The sequence below is a fragment of the Stegodyphus dumicola genome, chromosome X1 (genome assembly GCF_044657685.1).
Source record: "Stegodyphus dumicola isolate Sdum_Otavi_A_Nest chromosome X1, ASM4465768v1".
In the NCBI taxonomy this organism is placed as follows: Eukaryota; Metazoa; Arthropoda; class Arachnida; order Araneae; family Eresidae; genus Stegodyphus; species Stegodyphus dumicola.
The window spans coordinates 52,067,216-52,088,789 of NC_140780.1; the positions used below are offsets into that span (position 1 = coordinate 52,067,216).

The window sequence follows — 21,574 nt, forward strand, 5'->3', positions numbered from 1 at the left end:
CCGAAAGAAATGAAAACATGACTCTGTAACACGCAATGTCATTGAATACTGAATGGATACATGAGTGGAATTGACCATAGAAAAATATCCTAAGCAGAGGAAAGAGAGATGAAATGTAAATAAACATGATGGCCTTCTAAATATCTGCCTTTTCAAACCTATAGCAAATAAAGTACTGGAACGAAGACCTTCTCTGTTTCAAATCTATTATGAAATCATTAAAAAATATCTAAAAAGTCATACAGAAAGAGATTTTTTAAAAATTATGTAATTTTTTGCCAATACGATCAATATTTTCTAGATAATTATTCAAAAACGTTTTTTATATCTTGCATTTTCATTTGGTTACTAAAACTAGCCCTTTAGATAAGCATGGAAAATTTATGCTCAGGCAAAGATGCCATTTTACTGCTCTAGATGCGTGGTAAGACAAGCAACATCTCACCATGTCATGGATTATCTTACAATCTTACTTCATACCTTTTTCTTTGGTATGAAATAACATTGTATTAAGGGCTAATTATCTACATGTAAAGTTATTTTTTCAAAAAAAAAAAAATAAAATAAAATATGCACTGAACCTCAAAGGGTTAAAAGCCATCATAAATGAAAACCTGAAGAAATGGAAGCAAAAATTCCAGATTTTCATGATAGTGTCAAGTGGTGTTCAGCATAACTGCATGGTTGAGAGATGTGCGTGGACCTCTCAGCTCAAAGTTTTTGTGAAAGAGTGAAAGTATCGTGAACAAGCAGTGAGAGTGTGTGTTGAATGAAATCCAGGATCCTTGAATATGATTCCTCGTAGCCATATATGAGATAAAATGTGCATTAGTTGATGATGTGAATTTAAATACAGAGAATGAATACAGTTCACTGCAGAATTTTTAGATTATGTGTATGAACTAAGCTACCATCATAACAAATGGTAATATAAAACTGGCAGAAACAAAAAAATAGCCACTTTATGAAGTGCTATTAATCAAGAAGCAGAACAGAAGTTCCATACTTTTTATTTAAATGAAGAGGATAAAAAAGATATTCACAAGGTAATTGAAGCCTTAAAGAATTAAACACAAGCAAACAAAAGTACTCCTAAGCAGATTTTTCTCAAATGCAATACAGGGATAAATTATTCAGTGAGTTTTTAACCAAGTAAAAGGAACTGAGCAATAATTACAGATTTGTGGCATTAATAGATAATTTAATTCAGAACAGGTTAATAAGTGGAATTTTAAATTAAAAACCTAAAGACAGACTGTTAAGAACATTGTACAACTGTCCTGTTAAATAAAAAAATGAATTTCTAGAACTTACCTGAAACAAAAATAAATAGCAGATCAAAAACGAGAATTTTACTTGGAACTAAATATAACATGGTTGAAAATACATGAAAATGAAACACTACATGGAATACAGTCAAAAGTCGTTAATTCGGACACCCATAATCCGGATCTCAAAGATAAAAACTTTCTGCGCGTGCGCCGCGTTGACACATGCGCATAGGCATAACGCATGCACGTAAGACCTTTTACGACTGCGCATATGCGTGTGAGCAAGCGTAGAAATCATTTTTGCGTGCGCGTTTTATGTATAACGGACGGTATAAGCTAAAATTATCTAACTATCTATTTCAGTTAATCTTGATGATTGCATTGTTCCTTAATCTTCGAATTGGATCTGGCTTATTATTTTTTTTAAGACTGTAAGAGCAATTTTATAAAAGTAAACTTGAACTTTCGATTATGTCAAATAGAATTTCCGATGCTGGAGCTCCCAAAGGATCGTACAAAACGAAAGTATGTTTCGATGTCCATCAAACTAAAAGTGGAATTGCTGCAAAAAATGGATAAAGACATGAAGAATGTGACAGAGAGGTTAGTGAAAATGAAAAAATTTCAATTGACAAGTTAGTCGGTATTCTCGGCACAGCAATTACGGGACTTGAACAGCGAAACTTTGTAACTGAACAAGAAATTATGTCTGTTTATAGAATTAAAGGAAAAGTATTATCACATAAAATGAAGCAACTTAAGCAACTTACATTGAAAGAAATGTTTAATAAAGTAAACAAATAAATATTAAGCTTTTTTTTTTGTAAATTTGGTACCCTTTAGATTATAATTGTTCTTTATTTCATAAATTATGATTTCATATTTTTAATTTTAGAATTTCTGCATGGCATCTTTTGAGATTTAAACTGATGATATATAATCCGGAAAAATCGATAATCCGGAATCACCGAAGTCCCGACGAGTCCGGATTAACGACTTTTGACTGTACTAAAATACTACATGTTTGGAACTTCAATACAAAGTGGAAGCAAGTAAGAGTTACCTGAGAATGGCAATAAAAACACTGTTTTATCAAAACCTAAAAACTAAATTGCATTTAACTTTATTTTTACTATTATATTATTAAAAAACAAGCTTTAAACATTTTCTTTTGTCAATAAAAAAAAAAAAAAAAAAAAAAAAAAAAATGATGAAACAAGAAAGTCAAAAAGAGTCAAATTTTTATCACAAAGAATAAATAGTCTCAGTTTGAATAGTCATTTAATCATTATGTAACTCCTCTGTTGGTATTTGTCGTATAATGATTTGGTTTTCTAGAACTTTCTCACATGTGAAAAAGCGCTTGATACCAATGTGCTTCATATATCAATGAAATTTCTGGTTTTTGCGGCAGTCTTATCTACTTGAATTACTGCAACTTCATATAACTTATTAACACTAAATAGCTGCTTTAGAATAGTCACTAGCTATAATCAGCTTGGCTTCAGTTATCAAAGTTGCAACAACTGACTGCCTTTGGCTAATTCATGATATAGCTCAACTACAATACAACATCACTACACACCACATGTAGATTTTCCTATTTGTCTATCCTCCAAAATTTCCATCTCTATACCACTCCAGAATTCCTTGTTTGTGTTTTTGTTCTTGTATGTAATATCTTTAGTAAACGAACCTGCTATATATCTGAATGCATGTTTTATATTGATACAGTCAATGCTGGAAGGACTTTTGAGGTGACATGAAAGAATATCAACACAGAATGCTAAATCTCTCCTTGTTCCTAATATAAGATACAATAAAGCTCCTACAGCTGTTCTCTATATGAAAATTTCTCTTTTTGGCTTTTCTTTTTCATTTCAGTTGGACATTTTCTTCACAACAGGAGTTGATATTAGCATACAATCTTTCATCTCAAATCTCTGAGGAATTTTTCTTGCTGATGGATTTTGATGCTTCAATCTCCAAGATGCTTAAATTCAAAGTCGAAGAAAGTACATTGCTCATTTGGTTATGATTCTGAATCTTGATTTAAATTCCTGAGGAAATTTTCAGATTCTTGCAGGTCTGTTGAAACGATTAAGCCACTATCTATATATATAAGCATACAATTAGTGGATCTTATGTATTAATCCAACCATCTTGACATAATTGTGATTTTTTACTGGAAAAAATAGCTCATAGCTGGAAAAAAAATTTTACTACATACATATATATTGTTACAAATTTGGTATTTAAAAAGCTAATGTTAGTATAATTATAAATTAACTGGTTTAAGTTCTCGCGCAGTGCAGCGCGTGACGAATATTAAAAGAAAGCTAAGCTGGAAAATTGAAAATTCAAGAGCACGTGCATTAAATAAATAAATATCTCTTTTTGATTTCGAGAAAGTACTAGAAAATTCTAGCGCGTAATTTTTAAAATCTTATAAAAGGAGGAAAACATCTCAGTTTGTGGTAGTTACCTAGTTTGTTGTTTAGAAAACTGCTCTTGTTGATTGTAGCGAATTCGCAGATTAGCTTTCTTTAGCTGTTTTGAATTACATTCTATTGGACATTTGAGTAGTTAAAAGATAACTACTGTGAGATATTGTAATGCTGCATGATAATTTGAGAAAATTTAATCATATTCGTTGTGATAATAATAAATTTTTGTTCATTTTTCATTGGACTTGTGCATTCATTTCATAACGAACCTGTACGCACGCAACAATATATATCAAGGTTCAATTAGGTATTATCCTAAAAATCAACCAATAAACCTTTTTACAAGTGGATTTTTGTTTCCTTTGGTTTGATGCAAATTTCATGGCAACTGCTTTAAGAATAAGTTCAAAGTAATTATTTTTTCTTGATTTCACAAAAAGCCCTATTCTTGAAGGAAATTCACTGCAGGCATAGTCCACTAGTGTAGATATAAAAACTGTGCTTAAGATAACAAATATCAAAATTTCATCATCAAACTTAGGATAAAAACTTGGAATTAAAAAAAAAACGCATATGAAAATGGCAATGTTGCTCACTGCAAATGTAAAGTCAAGATCGCCAGAGTTGCATTCAGAAAATCTGATGATTTATTCTAAGTTGGTAGTGCTAATATGCAAGTATTTAACAATCAGACAAGTTATTTACATTGATTAACAGACTATTAGACTACTAATACATGTATCATCTATTAGTAATTAACAACTTTCTGGATGGTTGCTCCGTAGTATATCCAAGACGTATAACATCTTTTGTTTAAATCCCTATATTCTGATCCAAGGCATCTCAGGTTATTTCCTATTTTCTTTAAAAGTTACCCCGTGTATTTGGTTCTGATTAGTAAAGTACTATAACAGAATTTTAAGAAATAGAGAACACGTTTCAAGAGACTGGCGGGTATATTTAGTGTCAAAACATTCTATGTTCTGTTTTGTTGCAGCCATTTTAGTAATTCAAAACCGAGTTCATTTTTAAATGAGAGTTACAGAAAATGAAAAATATTGGTGAGATATTAAAAAAGCTTGAAGACTCCAAAACCCATGTAAATAATTTGAAATAATGGATAGAGCTGAAACAAAGGTTAGAAACCTGTCAAAGAGTAGATTCAGTTGCACAATGATTAATTAATTCCAAAATGAAATTTTGGCATGAAGTAATTTTATGCAAAATGTTAGTAAAAAAAACTGCTTGATGAAAGTTCTCTAGTCTTTTTGGGTACAAGCAAGCAGTATTGTGAACATAATAACGGAAATTTTCTGATGTTAATTCAACTGCTAGCCAAGTTTAACCCAATAATTAATGGAAGAACAAGTTTGTATACTCCTCAGCAGTGAAGAAAATATAGCAACACATTTAGAGCATTCAAAACAGAATTATTGGACTGTTAAATGATAACATTATGTCTTATATTGTAAAATAAGTTCAAAATGTGAAATATTATTCGCTTATTCTTGACTTGAACCTAACGTGAGTAAGGTTGAACAAACGACATTTGTAGCAAGATATGCCTCCACTGATCAATCAGCAGCAGGATTTGAATGCAACATTAATGAGCATTTTCTAGGTTTTTCTTCCTACTGAAAGATCTACTGGTACAGAATTATCTGAAGTTTTAATAGAAGAGCTGGAGGAGAATGGATTAAAATTAGAAAATAAGAGAGGTTAAGGTTACGACAATTTAAATGTGAGAGGCGAGAATTTATAAGTACAACCAAGAATTAAAACTTTAAATCACAGAACATTTTACATGCCTTGTAGCAACCATTCATTAAACTTAGTAATTAACAATATGGTAAAATCTACCTTGGAATCAGCTAATTTTTTCACATGGTTTAAAAGCTATATACAGTTTTTGCATTGTCAACTTTTCAGTTGACCACAAAGAAAACACCTTAAAGCACTTACAATGAAGTCACTGCGCAACACTCATTATAAAAGTCATACAGATTCCCTAAAACCTTTACATTTTGAAACAGAAGATACTCACAATGTTTTATTAAGTATTTATGAAAATGCATACTAAGTAAGATTCGAGATGAGGCCACTGGTTTATTGATAACAATGAAACAATGTAAGTTTTTATGTTCGATTGACATTTGGTGTAAAATTTTGAATCATATTAATCCCATAAGCTACTTCAATCCATCATAAATTACTTCAATCAAAAGATTTTGCTTTATCTCAAGCCACTGATTTATTAAACAATTCATTAACTTCTTAACTGCTGTGGGCATATATGTACGCCTTGGTCAGCCGATGTGTTAACTGTACTGGGTATACATATATGCCATTCCGAAATACTATCATTAGCTTTGCACTGCTACCACAATTATTCTCAAAGCTTTGAAATGCAACATCACAATGACCTCAACAGAGTATGCGAAAGAGGATACTATTTCAGAGAAGAGGGATGCAGGAAATGGAGAGGGAGATAAAATGTTTCTGAAACTGCAAAAGTAATGACTGCACGGTTATTGCTTATGTTTCTGTTTGAGTAAAATGTATTTTTTTATTTTTTATTGTGTCTTCTGTTTTCATTTACTGTTTATAGTAGGTGCCGGGAATAAAGAAAGATATAACGGATGTTTCAAATCCTCTTATCTTTTGATGAACTGCTCATGTTTCATATTGTTACTGAAAGTAATTGTTTCGCAGACCAGTATGTAAATCAACATCCTGCAAAAGAAAAATCAAGAACAAAATCGTGGCATCCAACAAATTCAGAAGAAATATATGTTTTTTTAGGTATATTGATTTTACAAGGTATAACACTGAAACCTGACATTACACTTCAGTAGTCTAAAAATAAATTGATCGAAACTCCATTTTTTTTTTTTTTTTAAATCTTTATTACTACACTTGACTCTTTAGCAAAGGACAACCTTATCTTCGCAGCCGCACACGACTGCCCTTAACTTTTAATTGATTCTTAAATGCTTCTTTTCACCCACTAAACAGGTTACTTTTCTTTCCCCCTAAGGGGTCGATTGCTGCCAGGCCTTTAAATGTAGCATTGAATAGTAGCCAAAATTTCTCTCCTCCTCTCAGCTGACAGTCTGACTTGCTTCTAAGACTCGCCTAACGGGTCCCCCCCCGCCTCCTTTATCACCCAGCTATTCCAAGTGTGTGTGAGTTCAAGTTTATTGACCTCACAATAGCTCTTTTCTTTCCAGTCTGCTTGTGACTTAGGACTTTTTCATTTATTGTTGATATCAATAATCAAGGAAATCTTTTGCACCTTTCTAATTCCATTCTAAATTTATGAATGATGACTGCCCCTATCAAAATTGACTTCTGGCCCTTATTTAGGCACAAAATTTAAATAAAAAGATATATGAGATTTTACCTTTTTTCTCACGCGGAAGGCATTACCTGAAAAGCTGTTATTTTATATTATTAGGCTTCCAAATTATTCCCGTATTAGATGATTGCCTTTTTCGATGTAATTATTTTATCTATGATGATGTGGGGTTAAAGGCCTAGCCTAGCGCACTCTGTAAATTAACTTCCTTGATCCTTTGGGATCTTTTTTATTATAGTTTTACTCCACATTAAATTTTGTATTTTCATTTTTTCTATTATTCTTAATTTTGCAAAAGTAAACAGTTTTTAGACTGCAAAACTTACACTTATTTCCACCCTAATACATCACATAACTACATGCGCCTGTGTAAAAAACGGTGGCACTGGAGAGTGAATCTTGCACAATTTCCGTGGCAGTTTAAACTTTTTTTAAAAGACATAAGAATGGATGAATACTTTGGCAACATTATCTTAGAAGCTGAAAAATTAGCTAAAATAGATGTTAAGAAACTTGAATTGACTACACCATGTCATCGTGTTAATTCTAAAAAAATAAAATTTTCATATGAAAGTGTAGATGAACCTATGTAAGATTCAAAAGAGAAATATAAAATAGAACTTTTTTGCTTTACCATAGATCAGGCTAGTGCACTCGATTCAACCTATTGAATATTCTCGAGTTTTTAAATGATGTTTACATACTTAAAGAGATGTGTAAAAATAGCAATGTTGGCCATTGAACATTAAGTGACTAATAAATTAGATGAGCAAGAAGTTAATTGCGATTTTGCATATTAAAAGGTTCAAAAGAGACTAATTTAGATTTAAACTTTGTATATTATACTAGTATTCTTTATTATTTTAAAAGAGTTGTTTGTACTACTTTTTATTCCAATGTTTGTATGTTCTTAATTAAAAAAAAATCGCAAATATTGTTTGAGTGATATTGTCTTATTTTTTTAGAAATATGTTTCCTTTTAATTTTAAGGTATTTGAAGCTATGGAAGTGGCACTTTTGAGGTTTGCCTATGGCTGCAAACATGCTACGGCCAGCCCTGCTCCAAAGCAAAAACATCAAATATGTCACACAACTGAGAAATCTCTGAATAATGCTAGAATGCCAGTTTTCATAGCTCCCTCATATTCGCTACATTGAGAAAAAAGTGCTCGAATTTGCTAACCTGTTGTACAGTACAGCTACTATGAAACGGGAAATATCATCCAGATTCCCTTGCTTATGGTATCTGACAGTAATGCAGCATACTGTGCTATACGAAGTTTCAATATGGTAAAAATCTGTCCCATTAAATGAGGCAGAACCTCAGTTCTCCACATCATTACAGCTACTTACCATATGCTAAGCATATTGCACAATACCAATGGCATCACTTCAAGTTCTTGCAGGATTAATACCTTTAGCCTTACTGGTAGAAATGAGGCTATCACTGCAGATGCAGAGAAATGGAGGCTATCACTGCAGATGTCAACAGGCTTGACAGAACACATGATCTCCGTGGCAATATATCTACAGTTAGTACTTTTAAACAATAAAAAGTATGGACCCTTCAGTGTGCACTGAGGTAGCAGACGTCACCTACATGGAAGGATTCTACGTGGAAAATGGCAATGGCTTTTGCCATCTGCAGAATATCACTGTTCAGTGTAAGTTGACATGAAGGCTCTGATTCAACAATTCCATTTTCAAAGCAGACTTAACTGCCCGCATGCTGCAATTTGCTATGCAGTTGAATATGCAGCAAATGCCATGATGTCTAAGCCATATAGGGTACATATAGCAGAAGTCTACACATGCCAGTTGCTACCTAATATTGCAAACTCCTTTGCCTAACTGTCCTGTTCTATGTTGGGTTCAGCCCACAAGGCTATCACAGGAAATGAACCAGCTGACAATGAAGACAATTAACAACCTCAAGATGAAATGATTTCAACTCTTCCTAACATCATATCTTAAGAAGACCACTCAGGAGCACATGCTCAAAAAGTGACAAGAGAAATGGTTCACAGCCACCACAGGTTGCAAGGTTCCTTTGGTTTCCAAAAGGGTCAATAATGTTACACAGCAGCACTTCTTCACTGACACAATACGTCTCTGGAAACAGTCCATTCCCAGCATATTTGTTCTGCTTCTGGTACAATGACACTGATCTTTGTATATGCACTAGGGAAGGAACAGCAGACCACTAGGCCTTTGACTCCCCGCAGACTTCAGAATACCACTTTAACCCTTTCAGGACGGGGGCCCCATATACGCATTCCCTAAGAACGTCTCTTACAGCCGGGCGTCCCATCCACGCATTGCTAGAGACTGCATTCAGAGGACGGGTGATGCGTATACGCATTTTAAGCTGGAACGTTTTTCTGAAGGCGACTAGATAGCATTCTGTGACCATTACTTTTGAAATGAACACAGTTTTAGGTTCCTGACCTTGAGTTTGATATATTCTGTTTGACTTTGGTATTTTACTCATCAACTCTTGCGAGGGTGGGGTGGGGAGCAAAAGCGTAAACAGAGGTGGGCTCTTTAAATCGCCGCGTGCTAATATAAATATTCGCGTGTCTAATTTATATCCAATTCCTTTTTTAATTCTATTTTTTCCTCTACTATATACGGTCTTTTAGGGTTATTAGACAGCCCAGTCAGTTTTGCATTGACTTCAGATATATTCCAGTTTTTTTATTTTTATTTCGGGAAGTCTCACCTCTAGTCTATTATGGTGCGAAGGTGCTATTTATCAGAGGAAGAATACCCTTGTATGGTTAATGAACCATTTACTAACGCAGATGAGAGTGATGATTCTTTTTCTAAAGATTTAAAAAGTGATACTTTTTCTAAGAGTTAGAAAGTGATACATCTCTGTGCTTCGAGATTTACCACACACAGTCTTCATTTTAAATTTTGTTACTTCTTACCGTAAATAGGCTTTATTGTGTTTTTTATTAATTTTAGACTGTATTGATGGATTTTATCAATTAAAACTTTGGAATAATTTGAATAGCACTTCCGAAAATTATTTTACAAGATAAGGAAAATTTTAAGTATATTTTCATGTAAAATAAAGGAAAAAACGTTATTAAGTGCTAATTTTAACATATATAAGAGCTCGAGTAATAATCTAAAATGATACCAAAAATTACGAGGCTAGAAGTGAAACTTTTTTTTTTTCTGATTTCTTTTTTTATAAAATTAGGCTTAGCGATGCAAAACCTCCGTCCTGTATGGTGACTGCCTTCGATTCCCTTCCGTCCCACACGAGCGTCTTAAACAAAGGCGCGGCGGCACGAAAAGGTTGAAAAACCAGCTTCCACAAACTGATCAGTGTGGGGGCGAGCATTAGCAGTAACAGATCTGCACAAAACAAAATTGGCTCAGTCATTACATACTGTGCCACTGCCTACTCAGGCATATCAAGCCACATGCAGCCTGCCCAAAACTCATCCACAACATAAGTTTCCTTCAGCAAAATGGGTACAGTGTCCCCTTTTATACACAACACTGTTACTCATATTCAGCTTTGTAAAAAATATAGTGTTGTATTGAACTGTACATTTCCAATTTTATTATTTTTTTATTAGTTGCCTATATGTTTAAATGATATGTCTCTTACATTAACTTACACCTTAGCTGCAATTTTACTTTTTTAATACAACACCATTACAGTTTTGTCTTTCCCTGACTGCTCAAAGTGATGCATGAGCTCAAATCTTCTGTAAATCAAAGTCTCTTGTTATCTTTAACAAGTTTCCATGCTGTATTTGGTCAGTTCAACAGAACTCATCTTACTGTCAAGCCCTAAGTATGTTCCAATGAGTTGGCATCTAAGCTCCGTATAACTGACACTCTGGTCAAAAACTTACTCAGTGACCAGTGTCACAGAAATATTCTATGCTATTTCAAGGGAAATTGCATCAAGTAGCAGCAAGACAGAGGAACATGGGTCAATTTCCATTAAAATTCATAGTTTACTTTAAAAAAAATTTTTCAACCGAAAGTTGAATTTTCATTGATTTTATATTTTAATCTGACATACTTGTTATCCACATGCATAATGTTATGTCTATGTAGTTAAGAGAATATTTTGAAATAGAAAATTAATAGAAAAAGGGGTAACTTACTAGGCTGATAATAATTCGGATATTCACAATCTTTTGCAGAAAAGACTAGTTTTGATAGTCTATGAATTAAACTACTTGTAATATCCAAACAAAGAGGGCCAAATACTAGACGACATGTTGAACTTTCATGCCAGTTGCTTTCTTCTAAAAACGTTGTTGTCACTGTTGATAACCGATCTGCAACAAAATTCAGCAATTTAAACCAAAATAATCTTGAAAAAATAAAAGACAAAGTTATGATTATGTAAAAAAATAATAAAGATTTATAAATATACAAGAGATCTCATAATTATTTATAATTATGAAAGAAATCATAATCATAATTGTGCAAGAAATCATGCATAATGATTAGCAAACAGAGACTATTTTCTTCTTTTCTAACATTAAATTAATGCTCTTTAAGGTACAATTTTAGCGCACTTTTAATATGACTGATTCATGTTAAACCACATGGGTAATGAAGTCTATAAATTCCAAAAGACTTTAAATCTGAGCAAGATTTTGAAGCCCAAATATAATGGATAAAAAGAAATAAGTTGGCAAAACATGTTATTCATATTCATGGGGAAATCAAGAAATTTTTTAATAATTAAGAATAAGATTACAGTGATTGCTTTTTAAAACAGAATGTTGTTAAATTTACTGCATGTCATCGAAATGTCAAAAGATGGAAAGGAGTTACGAGACTCAAAAATAAACCGACTTGCAAACTTGATTAGTTCTTAAATGATGAAATGACAAATATGAAAATATTAAGGCAGCAAACCCATAACATAAAACCCAGTTTTTAAAAAATATGATTTTAAGCAGCACATCTAAAAATCAGGGGAAAAAATAAGATTAAGAAAACAGCTATGAACAAGTAATTAATCTTACTACATGTTGACAATTATTTTGGAAAACAAAGCATGTCAAGTTAAAGAAAATTCAGTACAACAGACATTATTTAACAGAAAATTCTTATTTTATTATATGAGAAATAGGATTCTCACAGTCTATTTTTAAGATGCTTGCCTTTCAGCTATAGCAATGGTAAACTATGATTTGACATCAAAAGAGAACACAACTACGAGATGTGGAGATATAATTTTGAGTCAAATTCAAATAAAATATTTATAACATAAGTGTTGTTGCAGAGGAAATAGCAGAAACAAAAAATTTGTCATCTAATTACTGGCAGTGTTAACTTCATAAATAATTAGTGATTTCTAGTCTTAATTAAAAATAATAAACAACATAAAATTCTGATCAAAATAGTGTTACCTGGGTAGTTAATATGATAACTCCAATCACTGAGAAAGATTAAAATATGTACATTTATGAAGTCACAGAATACATAATTCAAAGTTTATATAACTATATTCCAAGAAATCTTGCCATTTCTAATTTCATTCAGATTAAAATAACTCCACAGTTTTACAATTCACACAAAAATTTTTTTACCAACTATTGACTGCATTATGCTTCATGCCAATTCTAATTTTACAGCACTGTGATCCCATTTTTATACCATTTTCTCTAACTTAGGAATTCCTTTACATTCTTTAACCTTTTCACGATGGCACACCTTTGTTTAAGATGCTCGTGCGGGACAGAAGAGAATCGAAGGCAATCACCGTTCAGGATGGAGGTTTTGCATCGCTAAGCCTAATTTTATAACAAAAATCAGAAAAACAAAAGTTTTGCTTCTAGCATCGTAATTTTTGGTACCATTTTAGTTATCACTTGAGCTCTTATATATGTTAAAATTAGCCCTTAAAATTTTTTTTCTTTATTTTACACGAAAATACACTTAAAAAATTGCTTATCATCTAAAATAATTTTTGGAAGCGCTATTCAAATTATTCCAAAGTTTTAATTGATAAAATCCATCAATAAAGTTTAAAATTAATAAAAAGAACACAATAAAGACTATTTACAGTATGAAGTAACAATCTTAGTTAAAATAAAAACGAGTATGTTAAATCTCGAAGCACAGAGAAGTATCACTTTGTAACTCTTAGAAAAAGTATGAATTTTTAACTCTTTAGAAAATGAATCAGTACTCTCATTTGCGTTAGTAAATGGTTCACTAACCATGCAAGGGTATTCTTCCTCTGATAAATAGCGCCTTCCTGCCATAATAGACTGGAGGTGAGGCTTTCCTAAATAAAAAAAGAAGGAACGGAAATATATCTGAAGGCAATGCAAAACGTAAAATAACTCCGCACAGTAACCCTGAAAGATCGTATATAGTACAGGAAAAAAATAGAATAAAAAAAGGAATTGGATATAAATAAGACACGCGAATATTTATATTAGCATGCGGCGATTTAAAGAGCCCACCTCTGTTTATGCTTTCATTCCCCCCCCCCACCCTCGCAACAGTTGAGGAGTAAAATACCAAAGTCAGACAGAATATATCAAACTCAAGGTCAGGAACCTAAAACTGCGTTCATTTCAAAAGTAATGGACACAGTATGCCATCTAGTGGCCTTCAGAAAAACGTTCCACCTTAAAATGCATATACTTAAAATGCATATACGCATCCCCCGTCCTCTGAATGCGATCTTTACTAATGCTGGATGGGTCGCCCGGCTGTAAGAGACGTTCTTAGGGAATGCGTATATGGGACGCCCGTCCTGAAAGGGTTAAGGCAATAATGCATTTACATTTATTAGCATTAACATGCAAAATTAAAAGATAACTTACAAAAACTCCCATTATTCACAGTTCACAGCGAAATTTCAAATGAACATTCGAAAAACCATTTTGTTGATTTATAAGTTACAAAATAAAATTATAAAGAGAAAATACTCACATGGTAACAGAACAGCAATTAAGGACTCCTATCATAGTTGTTTAGGAGAGTTAATATAGTGCACGATCATTTTGAAATAGTATACAGCAATTAATAACGTCTTTCTTTAGAGATAATGATATCATCTCTCAGTTATTGCAGAATTAACTGCCATTCCACTCAAAGACTTATTTAATCTGCTAGAACATCCTTGGTGGGAGGTGGCATTCTACATCCTGCAGTACCTAAGACATATACTATACATGTTTCACAGGATTAAAGGTCCAGTGAGTTATGATGATTAATCTATTGATATGAGTTCTGCCCCACCTAGCTTGGATTCTCTACAAAAACATTTGTTATGATCCCATCAGTTTAACATCCAACTAATTTTTTTCTGACTAATAAAATTCAGTGTGCAATCTTTAAAGGCTCCAGTTTGGGTTTTAATGCATGCAGAATTTATATCATTCTTTACCAATATGGCTTAACATGTTGATGACTCTGAAATTTTTTAGATATGTGCAGACAATAGGTGGTAGAGATGAATTAACAGTTAGATTTGAAAGTATGAACTATTTTATCCTAGCAGACAATTTTTTATAGGCCAGATGCAAGTTAGTTTAGCATAGAATAAATTTGAGGCAGAAGGAAAAATCAAGTTGACATAAGAACATTACCATGCCATGATTTTAAAGTAAGATTAAATCAAGAAGAATGTATTCAGTATCTACACTTAGCATTTGGGAATGTAGGTCCATCTCATGCTCCTGTACTCAGATGGTTTACAGAATTTTACAGAGAGCACAATTCTCTTTAGAATAAAGAACACACAGGAAGGCCGTTGCTGGCAGTTATCCCAAATAATATGTCTGCCATACAGAAAATGTTAATCGATGATAATTGCTGCACCTACCAAGTGATACAGAAGGAGCTTAACATTCGATCTGCTGCCATGCATAAAATTATTCATGAAGGACTGCATATGAAAAAAAACTAGTTTGCCATTGGGTTTCCCCTAGTTTAACTGGGCACCAAAAAGAGAAGTGTGTTAAAATCAGTAAAGAAATCCTGAAATTACTTAAAGATGGTGGTTGCAGTATTATTTCTGAAACTGTGTGATGAAATATACACAAAATTTTTTTATGTTCCAACACGTTAAGATAGTAAAGCATGCATCGTTGAATATGATCCCATGCCCGCAATGGTGAAAAGACAACAGGCATGAAAAAAGTAATGTATGTCATTCTCTTCAGAATTCTTTTCATGCTCCACCATGATAATGCATCTTCTCATTCAGTAAAAGTGACAGTTGAGTTTCTTGAAGAAAAACACATCAGAGTGATAGAAAATCCACTCTATTCCCCCATTCTGGTTATGTGTGACTTTTAGTTATTTTTTAATCCAAAAAAGAACTTACATGGATGCCATTTTCATTCTGAAGATGACATTGATGAGGCTACAAATGCATTTTTTTCCCATCAATTCCAAGAAATGAAAGACTTGAGGCATTAATCTTTTGTTATGTGTATCTCAAAAATTTCATAGTGACCATTGAATACATCAGCCAAACTAAGATGGCATTAAAATTTTGTATTAAACAACATAAATTTTATGTGAAAAAAAGAAGAACAATCCTTCATAGCTAAACACTGCTAGCCCCTTACAACACATCTGAATTCCTCCCCCCCAAAAATTTGGCAGTTGGTAAATTAGATTGTTTTGAGGGCATTCCACATTCATAAATATCTATCTACTTAAGTAATAATAGTAATTCTAATCCAGTGTGATTCTAATAGTCATTCTCCAAAGCTTTTAAAATTATATTCTCTTGGTTATTGAAGATTCCTTTTTATTTCCATTTTGTTCAACCAGCAAATTTTAACTACTCACGTGGTCTTTGGCTTCTCAGTGTGAAATGTTTTTTCTCCTTAGATTAGCGAATTAGAACAATTCTCCATGATTAGTGATCTTATTGTTTGTTCCTCTTGAAATCAATATAGTTTTACATAAATCCAATGTGAACCTAAAAGTTAATTTTTGATTAATTTCATATTTATCACCTGATGTGCGTTTTTTCCACGTAACACAATAAACTTCTTCCGCAAGAATGTGATGTAAGTCTCGATACATATCTTTCTAAACATATACTGTGCCAAAAATATTTGGGTAATCATATAGTATGTGATATACTTAATTTATTTCTTACATGATGCCACTAAAACATTATTTTTATTTGAAAGGGTAATAAATTGTCAAGAAAAAGAAATGATTTAAACAATAACCAATTTTAGTGCTGCCATATAAAAAATAAATAAATAATGAAAAGTGATAATTTGCATACTACATTATTATCATTTACTTATGTTTCAAATGCGCTTATGCTTTTTCAGATTCGTATATGCACAGCTTTACAATAACTTGAATAGCATTTATAACCATAATAATATAAATTAAACCTCTGCATGGAATACCTAAGGATTTGACAGGGGTTAAAAGTTCATTTGCCATTACAGTTTATGTAAAAATCAAGGGCCAAGAACTTTTTCCCTTGATTTCAACAGGAATCCTACTCTTTCACTGTAAAGAGTAAAATTGTCTTAGTATTCATTAATTTTGATGCCCTACAGGGTCCACTTCACTGTAGAGAGTTCAAATCAAAGCTTTAAATTAGTCATCAAAATATTCCAGTGATGCCAGAATGGGCTACTTTTGCCTTGCAAAAAGGCATTTTGCCAGTCATATACCATTAGATTCTATAAAAAAAAAGGAACCCAGAAGGCAGTGAGTGTGCTGTGTACTGCTCTAAGAAGGATAAAAATAAAATGAAAGTACATGAAGACACTCATATTTGTTCCTGTCTCAGAGGATGTGTGTAATAACAGACAAGGCCAAGCCATCATCAACGGAGGCAGTTCCAGCAGATAGACAATTTTACCAGGGGCATGTTGGTCTATACAGCGAATCTGAGCTGACACACATCTGGACATATCCACAGTGCACCAGCTGTGGCGGCAATGCTTGGGATAAGGAAATTTGGAAAGTCTGAGGGGTGCCAGTGCAGCCAGAGTGACATCAGCTCGTGTGGATCGATGCATCCACTGAAAAATAGTGGCGCACCTGCAATCCACATCTACCTCCACTCTGCAGCATGTTCAAGGCACACTGGGATGTTTCCCATATCGACCAGAACCATTTGATTAGTGGCTAGTGGCCTGCACTTTGTGGCACCCATTAAAAAGATTGCCAATTGACATCACATCATAGACACTATCTGCAATGATGCTAGGTTCGAGCGATGTTGACGAAGGAATGGCACAGGGTCATGGTCTCAGATGAGTCACCCTTCTGTTTCTCTAACAATAGTCATTGCATATGAGTATGGCACGTATGTAAAGACAGGCTCAATCCAGCAGCAACTGTAGAGTGCCCTGCTGTGTGACAACGCAGTATCATGGTTTGGGACACTATTGCATATGATTCCAGGTCACCTCTAGTTCGTATTCAGGGCACTATGATAACACAATGATACGTGGATGATGTGCTGTGGTCGGTGACACTCCCCTACTTTCAGGGAGTGCCCAATGCACTTTATCAGCAGGATAACACCCAACCACACACTGCTCGCATCAGCCAATATACTCTGCAAGGTGTACAGATGCTTTCCTAGTTACTGTTCTCTCACCAATTGAATACATTTGGGATATGATTGGACACCATTTGCAAACCCTACCATTGTCACATTCAGAAGATGAGCTGTGGAAAATGGTTGACAGGGAATAGAGAGCCATTTCTCCGGACACCATCCGTAATGTCCCTGATTCTGTACCTAAATGTGTTGCTTCATGTATCACCCTCCAGTGTAGTCCTACAACCTACTGAGCTGATGCTGTTCTTGCTCTGTATTATGCATATCATTTCAAAATAAAGATCATGCATCGTTTGTTACTGTCTCTCTCTGTTTGCGAGTTTCATTACTTTCTGGCCACTCCTTCTTGGTGTTCCATTTTCATTGTTGGGTAATGTATTTAATTTTACACACAGATTAGACTCAAATTTATATCATAATGTGAAGTTTATTTAGCAAATATGCCTCATGTATATAAGGTTTATTTAGCGAACATGTCTAAATGAAATAGTCATTGTTTCAATATATTGAGTCAACCTGCTATTTGAAACAACATGCCTTGCATTATACATAAAGCCTGAAAAAAAAAGCGGTACTTACGTATTAACACAACCAGACCAAAATTCGCATAAATCGCCAAATTTGGCGACCCTACTTACGGCAACCCTACGTGTTTAGACAAAAGTTTATTTGTAAAAAGAAAAAATAACACTGGGCGTGTACTACCACAGCAATGGGTTTTCGGCGGAATTTGCAGAGAAAAGAAAGAGACTTTTTTGGTTACTGTACCTAACAGAAGCGTCGTTACCCTCATGGAAAAAAATTGCAAAAATATCAAGGAAGGAAGCATCATTTATTCGGATTGCTAGAAAGGATACAATACAAGTGAGTTCGAAAATGCTGGATTTCTGCATGGAACTGTTAATCACAAATATAACTTTGTGGATCCCAACACGGGCGTTCACACACAACATGTAGAGCGCATGTGAGGCTCAGCCAAATGGCACAACAAAAAACAGAGAGGAACAGCCCGTCATCATCTTGACTCACACCTTATCGAATTTATATGGCGCCAAGCTCAAGCTGTTAATGGCAAAGACGGTTTTCAATCAGTGCTAAAAGCAATAGCCAAAAGATTTCCGCTGAAAAAATAATTCTGCAACTTATTCAAATTCGAAACCGGAAGGGTTTAATTGCTATTTTATATTTTAAAACAAAATAATATAAAAACTGTATTAAAATTATCTGTAATTGATAAATGTACATTTTCTTTCTATTCATACTTTTTTACTCAAACTTACAAATCGCGCCAACCTGGTTGCAATAATACGCAAGTATCAAAAAAGCTTCATAACAGTGGAACTGATTTGACATATCACCAAGAACTACCTCAGAAAGTTTTTAGCTGCTGATGTTGCCAGCAAACTGCAAATGACAGATCACACACAAATTTCAAGTGGTCTTGCGGCTACTGAAACAAAACTATGATGGTATTTACGGAAAAAAACTGGAAATAGAACAAGTAAAGTTCAACATTTTTAATTATCCTAATGTTAACTACAGATGCATGTATACCTGATCTATGGGTTTTCAATTCATTTTATAATTGATCAGAACACAAAAGTAAAATGGAATTACATGAATTATTGTGTGCTTCCCTTGAATTGAAGAACAACTCTTCTTATTGATAATTTTGAGGTCTGAGTTAAAATGCATCCAATACAATCAGGAAACTTGAAAAAGATAATCTGCAGCAAGATTATTAAAATGTTTTTGAAAAACTGCTTGAAGATAGCAAGACAGAAGTGTAAGAAAGGAATTAAATGTACTCTGTTTTTATTTACCACATGGGCAATTTGAGAAATACAGTACTATAAAGCAGACTATTGTTGCAAATGTACAGGTTCGTAACAGATTGAATGCACACAGCTCCAAAGACAGGTTGATAAAATTTATTTTATCAAAATAAACACTTCAGAGATCCGGAACTTTCCACAAAAATAGTCGTACAACTCTACACAATATCACAGAATACAGTAGTTACACTTCAAACTACTATGAATATTAAAGACAAAAGAATGCAAAGCTATACTTGGAACTCACGCTGAGCCAACAGCTAACAACAGAAATTGAGAGCAGGTGCTCTTACCGGCCTTATATAGTTTTCGCCTAGTAGCTGAGATATTTCTAGTACTTTCTGCTTCTTGAAATTACTGGAAGGTAATATGAGGGTCAAATTACGGTTGCAGCCAATACAGTGATCAATTACTTTATTCAACAGGGACCAGACCAAAATGTCGCCAAGTTTGGCAACGAAAATTAGTTGGCAAAGTCGTCGTCAGTTTGGCAATATCTTGCCAAATTACCGAGATATGCATTTGCTCAATGTTAAAAAGACAGGTCCCTGTATTCTTACGCTTCCGGCATAGCTTCTCTCTCTTGATTTTCATGTTACATTACACAGAAAAATACAATTTCTCATAGAGTTGCAATAAAATCACTACCAAATGTACAATATTCGTAAGAATATCTTTTGATGTTTCTGCCAAAGACAAAGTTGTCCAAATTTAATAGGCTATCTTGCAAAAGGGATTCAAAATTAATAAGTTAATTCCTATGATTTTAAGCACATTTCATCAAACGAAAATAAGATTAATTTCTGTCACTGATAAGGCTTCTCTACAAAATAGCCTATATTCAAGTGATAGGAACTTCTTCACACTGTCAGTGAATACATACTAAAGCATTATAAGCATTGCTAAGCTGTGTTTGAGTAATGACATTTATTGCTTGGAGAAGTAATTCTATATTATTTGCAATCTATTTTATGGAAAACTGTGAAAATTTCAAAATATACTTGCGATGTAAATGTTAAATGAAACAACAATTTTACATGGATAAATATAATTAATATAACAAAAGAAGTTGAATTACACACCACTTACAAATACCTACAGCTATAATGTTAAAATGATGATACATGGTATCTTAATTTAGAAAGATACTATTTATTACGCATGTATTAGAATTGCTTTGAGAAAAATTAAGTGACATGATTCAAGTGAATGTTATGAATCTAAAAAATGTTTCTTTTGAGAATATCATCAAAAGAAGCATTTCTGCAATCGCCAACAAGATTTTAAGTCTTATCAGCATAAATTGTTCTGTTCTTATACTTTACAAAGTTTTCCTGCAGTGCACCAGGGAAAAGTTAGAATGAAGTTGTAAATTTTAAGAATAAATCTGAATTTTTGATGTAGATAAAAAATATTACCTTTCAGAAAACATTAAAATTCCAAGATTGTCCAACAAGAAAATGTGAAGATAGTCGGCACCCGGTATCGATTTCTCTGTGATGTGACCCAAACAGCACATTCAGTAGGACCTTTCATTCATGTTGAACGGACTAATTAATATTCAACTAATTTTGACATTAGTCGTTGTGGTAAAAAAGAAAGCTTAAAAATGTGAAAAATCACATTTTATCCTATGACAGAATTGATTTCACTACTATCTTTGCATGGATAAGGGAAGAACCATGTGGGATATTTATACAGAATCGAGTTTAATTATAGGAAATAAGGTTTTTGACATATAAAGCTTACAAAATTTCAAACAGAGATCCCTTATTCCAGCAATTCCTTATATTTAAAACAAATATACTACATCATCTAATCATATAGAAATACTCTAGATACTTTCAACATTAATACGCATTAGCCAAGATACTTTCTCAGAAGCGATGATAATCTTAATAAAATTTATCTATTTCCAAACATACATCAAGTTAGCTACAAAAAAAAAAAAAAAAAAAAAAAAAAAAAACTTTGTTCCCTTACACACAGCTATTTTCAGGAAGATCACTGTTTAATAATACTTGTGAAGTTTGAAGGGTGAACTATAATGGTTTTTCTCAGTGAAACTGAAGCAAGAAAACTAATCCGAGAATAATGTA

At 33.2% G+C, this 21,574-nt stretch overlaps 1 protein-coding gene across 3 annotated transcripts in view; it reads right to left on the reverse strand.

Annotated features, from left to right (window-relative positions):
* The window catches only part of Vps13B (vacuolar protein sorting 13B), a 352,214-nt gene that overhangs the window by 290,088 nt on the left and 40,552 nt on the right, over positions 1–21,574 (reverse strand). For all 3 annotated transcript variants that reach the window (XR_015038688.1, XM_085808080.1, XM_085808081.1), the window contains exon 8: positions 11,213–11,389. Coding sequence is in view for 2 of the 3 variants with exons in the window: in XM_085808080.1 (XP_085664206.1) it covers positions 11,213–11,389 (177 nt within the window). In the remaining variant the exon portion in view is untranslated. The remainder of the gene's footprint in view (positions 1–11,212; positions 11,390–21,574) is intronic.